This window comes from Temnothorax nylanderi, unplaced genomic scaffold (genome assembly GCF_030848795.1).
Source record: "Temnothorax nylanderi isolate EJ_2023f unplaced genomic scaffold, tnyl_v1.0 TNYL_tig0330_pilon, whole genome shotgun sequence".
NCBI classification, from domain to species: Eukaryota; Metazoa; Arthropoda; class Insecta; order Hymenoptera; family Formicidae; genus Temnothorax; species Temnothorax nylanderi.
Genome location: NW_027249392.1, coordinates 188,907 through 200,463, shown reverse-complemented (window position 1 = coordinate 200,463; position 11,557 = coordinate 188,907). Strand labels below are relative to the sequence as shown.

At 41.7% G+C, this 11,557-nt stretch overlaps 3 protein-coding genes across 3 annotated transcripts; 2 read left to right on the top strand and 1 right to left on the bottom strand.

Annotated features, from left to right (window-relative positions):
• Nucleotides 1–3,086: 3,086 nt before the first annotated feature.
• On the top strand, nt 3,087–3,938 carry LOC139781340 (uncharacterized). The gene is made up of 2 exons (XM_071720210.1): nt 3,087–3,154; nt 3,219–3,938. Exons 1-2 carry the CDS (start codon nt 3,087–3,089, stop codon nt 3,799–3,801), a joined length of 651 nt encoding a protein of 216 aa, XP_071576311.1. The 3' UTR covers nt 3,802–3,938.
• Nucleotides 3,939–6,134: 2,196 nt separating this feature from the next.
• Nucleotides 6,135–7,726, top strand: LOC139781346 (uncharacterized). The gene is made up of 5 exons (XM_071720214.1): nt 6,135–6,463; nt 6,541–6,654; nt 6,748–7,025; nt 7,104–7,245; nt 7,343–7,726. The coding sequence occupies exons 1-5, from the start codon at nt 6,364–6,366 to the stop codon at nt 7,573–7,575; spliced, it is 867 nt and encodes a 288-aa protein (XP_071576315.1). The 5' UTR covers nt 6,135–6,363; the 3' UTR covers nt 7,576–7,726.
• On the bottom strand, nt 7,714–9,606 carry LOC139781345 (putative nuclease HARBI1). The gene is made up of 3 exons (XM_071720213.1): nt 9,189–9,606; nt 8,884–9,033; nt 7,714–8,792 (listed from the first exon to the last, which is right to left on the bottom strand). Exons 1-3 carry the CDS (start codon nt 9,497–9,499, stop codon nt 8,000–8,002), a joined length of 1,254 nt encoding a protein of 417 aa, XP_071576314.1. The 5' UTR covers nt 9,500–9,606; the 3' UTR covers nt 7,714–7,999.
• Nucleotides 9,607–11,557: the final 1,951 nt, after the last annotated feature.

Below are 11,557 nucleotides of genomic sequence, written 5' to 3'. Positions count from 1 at the left end.
AGGACTGCGCAAATCCCCACACCACACCGCACATCGCGCGATATAAGTGAGAACTTTTCTACTTATACCGATGTGTTCCCGCCAAAGCATCAGTATCGCATCGTCAGCTGAATACGACGCGTCGAAACAGAAATCAGAAACGAACGATACTGCAACGCGCGTGCGAAATGTTCTCGACGTTGGCCGATCGACCCGCGCTGAGGGATCTTTCCCCTCGCGAGACGGATTCGGAGGTGAACGACAACGGCAAAAGACGAAGGATCGACTCGACGGACGATCATCATCAGCATCATCATCATCGGGAGTCGCGTTCCAGCTCTCACCCCTCCAACGACGTTCGCAACCCCGTCGTCGCGCCTGCGGTGCGCATCCTGGCGACCCGTTATCCGCTGACGACGACTGGCTACAAATACTTAGCCATCGGTGTCACGGTTAAGTCACCGTGGTACGGTATACCCGCACCTTCGTACGTGGATATCGCCCTGGGAGATAAGCAAGGCAAGGAGATCTCTCTGACGCTCGATATGTGGAAAGGACTACTCGAGCGCAAACACGACATATTGGCGTGTCTGCGATCCAACCTCGTCGATGGAACCCGTCCCCCCTCGCCGATATCGATCGGAGATCTGACGCTGCGATTCGGATTGATCAACAACCTGTCGATCTTGCGTATGGAACTACCCAACGCGGCTCGTCTGGCAATGTCGCTCCCCACCCTGCTCTCGCTGTACGATTTCCAATTTTGCGTCGATCGCATCGTCTCGGCGCTGAGCGCGGTCATCGAGGAAGTCGACGCGAAGTATTCGCGCTATCAGGAGATAGCCGCCAACGCGATTAAGACGGGAACTTCGGCCAAGACTGCGATACTGAAAAGCGAGTTTTTCGATCCTAACAAGATCGTCGACTGTGAGATTACCGCGCTTTGTTTCAAATCCTGAACGTCACGACACACGTTTACATATTTATATATATATATTTATACACACAGAAACAATGTAAACGAGTATCGACGTATGTAAATACATATTTTATTTTTCAAAATAAAAAACTACCGCTCGTACGCGGATATCTCATATATGTGTTCTCTCTCTTTCTTTTCCGTATCTATCTCGATACGATCCCGCGCTCCCTAGGTCCCCCGACTCCGCTTACTCCACGATCGCCGCGATTGCGTCATCTACGATGCGTAGGGAAGGATCGAAACAACTTTCGACCCGAGACGAACAAGAACGAAGAACGGTTATCGGGACCCGTGAAAAGAACGGCCTTGAACACGTTCAAACGTGTTTTCGCGCGCTCACCAATCCCACCGCGCGGGGACGTCGAGAAGAGCGACCTTGAACAAGTTGCAACGAGTTTGGACGCGTTCGAACGCGCGCGATGATAACATTATTCGCGATGACGCGCGAATCGGGGCGGATTTCCGCTCGCGGTCGATAACGCGGTCGATAACGCCGATCCGAGCGCCCTCTCGGAGCGTCCGGGAACGACGATCCCCCCCACCCCCGGTGGCAACCCTGCGGCGCGAATTTTCCCGTCACCCGCCTAGGGAATTTCGGTCTTTGAGGTTACCGCATGGTGGCAACACTGCGGCGCGAACTTTCCCATCACCCCGCCTAGGGACAGGTGTTCCCACAAAATACTCGCTTCTGATTGGACAGCCTCGAGTCTTCGTACCGCGATCTGATTGGTCAGCGATACACCTTTGTCCAGTTCCAGGGGAATGTTTGTCCGGTTACAGGGGAAATTCCCCCGCACACCTGTCCCCCTCACCCCCCCTGGATCTGATTGGACGGCGATACACCTTTGTCCAGTTCCAGGGGAATGTTTGTCCAGTTACAGGGGAAATTCCCCCCGCACACCTGTCCCCCTCACCCCCCCCCCTGTTACCCCTTGCACCTGTCCACCCTTCACCCCCCCTCGCCCATCCCCACCCCATGCTCCCCCCTCGCCCCCCTCGCCCATCTCTTATGGCGTTCCCCCCGCGGGCGCGCGTCCCCCCCCGCTTCCCCTCGGTTGTACCTGAGTGCGCTGAGTACTGTTATTGGTCTACTCATGTCTGTCCATCTTTCGACCAGTAACCCGTATTGGCAGGATAGCAAGTTCCTTGTTTTTTTTCTCGATGCTGAAGACGTTGATTGATATATCGTTGTGATTTTCAAACTGTTTAATTTGATCCATCGTCATTGGAAACTCAATGTCTGTAAGATTTAGCACCGACTTGTAATGAGGATACGACGATTCCCGTTCTGCATTTCTTTGGGCTGGATGCAGAGCAGCCGCCACTGACCATGCGAAACATGCATTATCCATTGATCGCACATTTATCACCGCTCTCTTCAATTTAATTTCTCGCGGTATTTCTACAAAACACATTTTATTACACGATCCTCTTCCTGACACACTTTATTGTACTCACGACTTCCAATTCTCGACTACTGAGCGTATGTCCCAGATTTGTCATTTTATATTCTACTAATGATGCATCGTTTGCTTTTTTATCATATCTAATTTCACCGTGATCTCAGCATCCGTACATTTGCGCCTTCCGAAAAAAAATGCAAAATTTGCAGTTTTACACGTGTGTGATGAAATCATTGCGGGACACGTATGTTCTTGAAAACGATATCGCGCCATTGACTTTCGGTGATTTGATCTGTATCAATGCAGCAGCCGTACATCGGCGCTATTTGCAAAATTTGCAGTTTTGCACGTGTTCGATGAAATCATCGAGACACGTCGCGACATGTTTTTGAAAACGATATTGCGCCATTGACTTATGCGAAATTGCAAAACTTGCAGTTTTGCATGTGTTCGATGAAATCATCGCGAGACACGTAAAACACGTCTTGAAAAAAAAAATCATATTTGATGCTATTGCCCGATGAGGTGATCTCATTACAAATGTTCTTGACAAAGATATCACATTTAACATATATGTGGATTGTGGTGGTGGTGGTCACCATGCACCAGCCGTACATTGGCGCTATTTGCAAGATTCACATTTTTGTATGTATAAATAGTCTACGAGGATTCTAGCGCGCGCAGTCAAGAGTTTGTTACGTCACAAACAGCCTCCAGATACGATGAACACTCACGGTGTGAACTACTACGTTCCGATTCAGGATGAAACGTGCGAGAAACAGCACAATGAGTAAGTACTGCTAATTTTCGTATATACTTGTGCAAAAAAAAAAACTTTTATAAACATAATTGTATTTTTTCAGTTTTGATAAACCCCGTTATACGCCTCGTATTTTGGGAAGGAGATTTGCCTTGACATCGACAGCGTATAAATTTTTGGATGTTGGAATCAACGTGGGACCTATGTCCTCTGTGGATATACTTATTGGTGATAACCGAGGCAATCGGATAATTCTGCCTCATGCAACGTGGGTGACATTCATCGAAAAACGTGCAGATATTCAGCGACTCGTGCAGTCACCAGCGCCATCATCGCTAGCGTTTCGAGATCTGGAACTCGTTAAAATACGTGACGCAGATATTGTAAAATTAACATCGTGCGACACCAGCTTGTACATGAAACCGTCAACCGTACTCTTCCTGTTCGAACTAGAACATTGCGTCGAGAATGTGTATTTTCAACTATGCCAAAATGTTCATGGCGTAAGTGAAAAATTTAAACAATTTGTAACCATTTTACGCCAAAATTGTATCACCAATAAATGTATTGCAGTTAGAATCTTGCATGAATTTTATGATAAAAATTCAATTATTGATTGTGAACTGTTGGCGTATGCTGCAGATAATATTATACACGATGCATTACATGAGAAATAAATGTATATTAAAATGCATATCACTGTATCTAAAATTATCTTTCCTTCTGTCTACCGTTCCCTTGTCCACCGTCAGCGGTTTAGAATTACAGAGCGGTAACTCTCGATAAGAATGCGCGTGCCGCACTCGTCGCGCGATCATTAAACGTTTTTCTCATCTGTCTCATATAAATTATTAAATATTCTTCCTCTTATTTCCAATAAATAAATCACTTAAAATAATATAAAAATGATCTAACTATAATGGGTGACGGGAGCGAGAAGACGTGCGCGAACGGGGAATTTTTCCAAGCCCGTCCTTTTCGATATGTATGCGCGTTTTCGTAAAGCTTATTACGGATACGACTGCTTCGAAACGCTTTGCACCGTGGTTACATTTCTGACAAAAGGACCTTTTGTTATCATCGATTACTCGCGACAAAACGAATCTGTCAAGAGCGCCACCGTGGATGTGCGAATAGAATTTGACTGCAAAGAGAATGTACCGGCAAATACTACCGCCTATTGTCTCATCTTGCATGATCGCGTAATCGAATACTGTCCATTGTCGAACGTAGTGCGCAAAATCATGTAAATTGCAATATCAGCGGGTATTGCGATATAAGATACACTGATGTACCGCGATAAGATACATATTGCTCCGTCGTTTCGTCATGATCGTGCCAACGTTTGTCGATCTGCAAGGATTCACCGTCGGGATGAAATTTGTCGTAAAGGAGGTGGCGGTTCTGAGAAACGGGACCGTTTTGGCGCATTACATTTTTACATGTCCCATGCCATGGAGTCTCCTCATGAAATCCGACAAGTCATGCGCTTCTTGGTTGATTGCAAATCACCATGGACTACGATGGGAGAACGGAAACGTGCCATACAGCATGGCGAAACATCTAATTACATCGGCCGTGCTTGGAGAGGGCGACGAGATGTCGACTCTTGTGTACGTCAAGGGATGCCAGAAACGAGAATGGCTGGTGGATCTACTTGAGAATAAAGCGAGAAAAAATCTAAACATTGAGACTTTGGATGCCGATTACGAAGATATCGAATCTTTAAATAATCTAGATGTTGCTAATACTATAAGATGTGAAAAACATGTTAAGAATTGCGCATTACAAAATGTATTAAAAATAATTAACTGGTGGTCGCGACACCAGAAAAAATTATGATTTTTTAAATAAACTATATATATGTATATATAAAATGTTTTATTTCCTTTTTCCCACATAGTTTGTAGTATAATATAGATGTTTTAGCTGTTCTCAAAAGCTGTTTTAGCTGTTCGAAAGCTGTTTTTAGTTGTTTGATAGTTGTTTGATAGCTGTTTTAGTTGTTTTTAATTGTTTGATAGCTGTTTGATAGTTGTTTTTAGTTGTTTTTAGTTGTTTTTAAATATGTTTTTAGTTGTTTGATAGTTGTTTGATAGCTGTTTTTAAAGCTGTTTTAGTTGTTTTTTAGTTGTGTGATAGCTGTTTGATAGTTGTTTTTAGTTGTTTTTAAAGATGTTTTAGTTGTTTGATAGCTGTTTTTAAAGATGTTTTAGTTGTTTGATAGCTGTTTTTAGTTGTTTGATAGCTGTTTTTTTAGTTGTTTTTAGTTGTTTTTAAAGATGTTTTAGTTGTTTGATAGCTGTTCAATAGCTGTCTTTTTTCTCGCGAGGATTATTTTCGCATAACATAATATGCCACAGATAAATCACGCGCATCCTCGCTTCTCATTATATTCGATAGCGGTTCAGAGTATCCACCCGCGATTGCAAGATGCAACGGTAAGTAGAAGATTATTTTTCATGACAGCTAGTTTTTTTCAATGCCGCAGATAAATCACGTACAACCCTCTCTCTACATTTTTCGTTCCTTATAAATTGAGCTCTGCCTCGGGTCAGAGCACCGTCTCTCTTTGCAAACATACGGCTTATTACATGCATTTTGTTACATAACTGCTATATAATGGCTTATATTGAAGTGATTCAAATATCTTATCCAACGACTGGGGTGTGTATACAATTCGCGATTAAAGTGCAAATTTGTAAATATTAACTGGTATATAACTTTTACAGATAGTATGGGTTGATAACATACCCATCGTTGAGGTGCGCGTTACAGACATGGTGAAAATTCGAATTCTTCGTGGCCAGGTATGTATACTTCGTATTTTTATATTTTTAACATTTTTTAATTTTATGTAATCTGATTTCAGCGACGGTTCAGCGATTATATCGTGATGAGGTGAGAATCGATGGCTTCTCGAATTTGGAGCATCAAAGGTGGACTCGCTATTTCAGATCGATTGATCGTGAAGCCAACGATCTGGGTGCGTTCCGTTTCACGCATTGAGCGCATAGACTGCATAGAGAACCGTTCCGTTTCACTCAATGCGCGCATCAGTGAGTATCGATAGCGCACAGAATTCCCCAGACCCCCACCACTTCTCGCGCATTAAACGTGCATCAGCTACCGCAGCTCGGACGTGAAGCATTTGATGCAGAGTTAATGCGTCCGCGGAAAATTCAAAAAGGCGCCTTTTGCTCGGATTTGCGTTCATTTGAGTTGCAGTTAAAATAATTATGGAAAGTGAAATGATCGAATTTCCAGTCATTATTGACGAAAGTAATGAAGTTATCACCCTTTTTCTCGACAAAGAAACCGCTGCGAAGGCTAATCAAGGTACAAAATATGTACAATTAGTATATACTTATATAACATGTAATTATAACCTCGAAATTAACGAAAGATTTTTACAGATGAACAGTTTTTGCGAAGAATTATAAATCAATACAAGCAAAATGCTGATGGATTGAAAGATGCATTGCCATCATCTGCAGTTACTGAAACTATCACCGAAGAACCCAGAACCAGTATAGTTTTTCACAATTTTACATCTTGCTAAGCAATTAGTGTGAACTTTGCAATAAAATTTAATTTATAATGACTTCTTTATAAACTTTCAGATGAGTCAAAATCAAAATGTTTTGTGTGGCCTGATGCTGCAGTACTTTTACTTATAGAACAGTACAGGGGAAAAGAGCATGAATTTAATACTGGGATAAAGAGGCATAACGTCATTTGGGGAGATATTGCTACCGAAATGAAAGAAGCCAACAAAAAGTATGAGGTTACTGGACTTCAATGTTCTACAAAATTTGCTGGCTTGAGACGAACGTACAAAAATATATATGAGCAGAACAAAAAGAGCGGTAACTCCCATAGTAGTTGGGGTTTTTATTCAGTAAGTATATGCATATGTGTTTGTAAATATAATTTGTACTATATATATAGACTTACAAAATTGATTTTGTGTTTGAAGGTTATGGATTCATTAATCGGTGAGAAGGCTTATATAAAACCTTTAGCCGAAGCATCCAGCGAAGGTCCAACACCACCAATTAATATCGATGAACCATCTATATCAGGATCATCTCCTTTGCTTGTTTTGGAGGACTTACGAAGTAATAACATAACTAATAAACTACGATTGGAGTAAAAGTTGCTTTTAATGTTATGCATAAAAAATATTGTCAATATTTATATTAATATGTATTGCAGGTGCGCCTAAAAAAAGACGAGTTGAAAGTATCCTAGAAAATTACATTAGCGATATAAAGCACGAAAGAGAGAGTATGATAAATCAGCGAGACGAAGAAAGGAAAAAGAGAGAAGAAAAAAGAGAAGAAAAATACGAAGAAAGGAAGAAAGAGCGTGAAAAAATGCATAGTGATAATATGGAAGTACAAAAATCATTACTTGCCGTCCTGCAGACTTTAGCAAATAAGAAATAAAAATCAAAACGATTACTTACCGTTACTGCAATTGTATGTGCACTGTGATATTACAGATTTAAGTAATAAATATTAATATGTAATACATATTTTTATATACAATTATATTTATATAAATAAAATAAATATATTAATAAATAGTCTTATGAAATCTGATCTTTTATTTTATAACATTCATTAAGACCCTATACAAATTTATAACTACTACAAATTTATACAAATTTATAACTACTACAAATTTATACAAATTTATAACTATTCTAATAAGTACAGTTATATTTTGACGAAGTTATTGAAAAATAATCTTACAATTGTACAATATACATGTATTTGTACTCCAAGAAGTACACAAAATATTGATTTCAATACGGTAAAATCGTTTATTTTTATGTTTTCTTCTTATTTTAGTTCCACGTTACCTTAATTATATTTTCATTCGTAGCGCATTCATGATTGTTATTCGCTTCTGTTTTCCGAACTCTATTGCATTGCTGTGTATAAAATGGTCGATTTCCTCGTCATGTCTGAATTGTACACCTATGGGCATTTCATCATTTTGGAATAGGCAGATATTATGTAATACACAGCAAGCTAAAATAAATTCTGGAACTTTTTTGGTATCTGTTAATGGCAAACAGTCCAGAAGTATCCTGAACCGCACTTTCAGGGACCCTATAGCACGTTCAACTGCCATTCTCGTGGACGACAAACAATAATTGAAATTGTTTTGCCGGTCTGTCAGATGTCCATTATTCCGAAAAGGCACCATTATGTGAGGATGAATGCCATATGCAGCGTCTCCGATGATATGTGAATCATTCGGAAAATACTCTTCAGGCAATTCAAGAAAACGGGCTACTGGCGAGTTCCGAAAGACTCGAGAGTCGTGGACCGATCCAACTTGTCCAGCATATACGTGTGTAAAATGACTGAGAGAATCACATACTACTTGCACATTTATAGAATGGAAACCCTTTCGATTTATGTACGAGTTTGCATCTTCAGAGGGAGCTCGGATTTTAATATGTGTCCCGTCAATAGCTCCGATTACATTGGGAAAGCCGCATGATCTTTCGAATCGTTCCATTACATTTACAGCAACCTGATCTTTCGGCCATGTAATAAATCGAGGTGCAACACAATGAAGAGCATACGTAACACGTCTCAATGCTCGAAAAGCAGTTGCTTTGCCTACTCCAAATTTCGTTGCTACAGATCTGAAACAGTGACGTACATATATCATATAGATTAAATAATGTGACAGTTTTTTATTGTATATATATAATATATATTTTCCCATGTAAATACCTATAAGAATCAGGAGTAGCCATAAACCAAATAGCGATAAGAAGTTGGTTTTTCTCTGGTATTGGCTTTCTGCCAGAGAGTGCATTATTAATTGCACGTAATCCTGGACCAATTGTTTCCAGCACCATTTCGAAAGTTTCAGGAAAAATTCTAAAATAACGCGATATAAAATTTATTTTAAAATGTAATTATTTCAGTAATCAATCAGTAAAAAAGTTTATTAGTGATTTTTGGTGGTTATGATAATAGTTTTATACAAAAAACTTTTTCCTATATTTTTAAAAATAAATATTTATATTACTCACCGAAAATGTTCTTTAAATACTGTTCTACTGTAACCAGGAATAACTCGCTCAACGTAATCCTCTATTTTTTCAGTAAAAACAGTCTCTCCGCGTGTTTCACCAACCATTAATACTGAATATATTAATTCTAATTCACTATTTAATGATAAAATATCTTCATCATTTTCGCTATCATCGCTGGTATTGGTAGTATCACTCGAATCACTGCTAAAATTTCTGAATTCTTTTTCAGCGTTTTTATTCAACAAAAATAAGGTTAATACGGATAATGTTTTGTCACCCATGGTAGCATCCATTTTTTTGATTCGCATCAAACGCTAGCAAACCGTTCCGTTTCCAAACGCGCATCATGCGCACTGATGCGCACTAACGAAACGGAACGACATCAATGCGCGCAGCACATTGAATGCACTCTATGCGCTCAATGCGTGAAACGGAACGGACCCTAATATGGGAGCAGAGTGGCGAGGAAGACATATTCGATTTACAAATTTTGTTCGGAATGCGTATCTACGAGCCGGAAATTTGGTAAAATTATTTCGAAAATACTTCAAATACATTATTTGAAGAAATGTATAACTTCAAAATTAAAAATATAAAATATAAAATAATTTTTAAAATCTGTTTTCCGTTATTTCGCCGATTCCATTCCCTTTAGATAAGCTAGTAATAGTGATGCTTAAAAAGGGCAAATAATTTTATAAAAATAGTAAAAAAAAAGATTATATATGATTCATATAAACATTATAATTTAAATATGTTTAAAAAAGCTTAACATATAATATTATTTATACATTAAATAAGTTTAAATATAATGGAGAATGAATGAACGAGATCACCCGAGTTGGAGCGTGAGAGACCGCGCGAACGAGAAGACGCGCGCGAACGGGGGACGGGGGCGCGAGAGAACATCTACGAGGGGGAGATAACGCGAGCGGGAGCGTGCCGTGTGACGTCCCGCGGACCGACGCGGTCGTTGCACGCGGGTCCCTCCCGCGGCGCGGCAAAAACGCGAACGCGGTCGCCCCTCCCCGCGGCGCCCGAAACGCGGTTCCCCCCTCCCCCTCCCCGCCCGCGGAGCGGAAAAAAGCGGTTCCCCCTCCCCCTCCCCCGCGGCGCCCGAAAACGCGGTTTCCCCTTCCCCCTCCCCGCCCGCGGCGCGGAAAAAATGCGATTCCCCCCACCCCCTCCCCCGCGGCGCCCGAACACGCGGTTTCCCCTCCTTCCCCCTTCCCCCGCGGTATACCCCCCGACCCCTTCCTCCCGCGGTACCCCCCCCCCGCGGTATACCCCCCCGACCCCTTCCCGCGGTATACCCTTCCCCCGCGAAATCCGATACCCTTGTGTAACCCGATACCCCCGCGGTGGGTTAGAACGCCCATAGCTTACCTACTAAAGTGCGGCAATACATACCGCGCTAAGAGTTCGACTTTTTGGTGAGGCTTCAGGGGTTGCCTTTTAATTCTTGGAAGCGTGTCCTTTAGCCGTGCGATTGCACGCTTAATAACTACTCCTTCCCATGGAGTAATCTGTATGCCTAGGTATTGCATTGACTGCGCAGGGCCGCAGTAGGCGATCTTCTCGCCGTTACTGTATATTTCAGAGTCCACCATATAACAGCTATCTTTGGTGGTGACAATACCAAAGGCAACGCACTTCCCAATCGATAGTGCCATTCCCCAACTTGAGAGGAAGCCAACGAGCTCATCCATAAGCCGACTCGCCGCTATTCGATCATTTACTATTAGAATTATATCGTCGGCAAAGGCCAAGCACGATATGCTAAGGCCTTCCTTAACTTGGAAGCCTTCCATCCTTTCCAGCTTGTCAATGATTAAATCCATACAGATATTAAAGATGAGTGGAGACAGAGGGTCGCCTTGTTTGACACCTCTTCTCAACTCTATGTCGAACATTTCGTTACGGCATTTCATGGTCGTTTTGACTCCTTTATACGAGTCCATTATCAGTGCGACCACTTCCTCCGGCAACCCTTGGCTAAGTAAAGAATACTTAATAACTGGGTGCGGAAGGCTATCAAACGCCTTGGCAATGTCCACCTGAGTGACAACGATTCCTTTGCCCTTTTTGGCTGTTGCAAGGACTTCATTTAGCAAGTTGATGTTATTATAACATCCCATTTCTGGTACAAAGCCTTTTTGCCGTGCGTTTAGGTGAACCACGTTTCTTAGGCGTTGGTCCATAATACCCCAATACAATCTACTCAGTATCGAGGAGATAGTAATTGGCCTGTAGTTAGCCGCTACTGAGGGATCCTTGCCATCTTTGAGCAACAGCGTTGTTCTATTGCAGCGCCATGCGCTTGGCTGTTTCAGTGCCAGCATGATTACGTTAAAGATCGCTTGGAG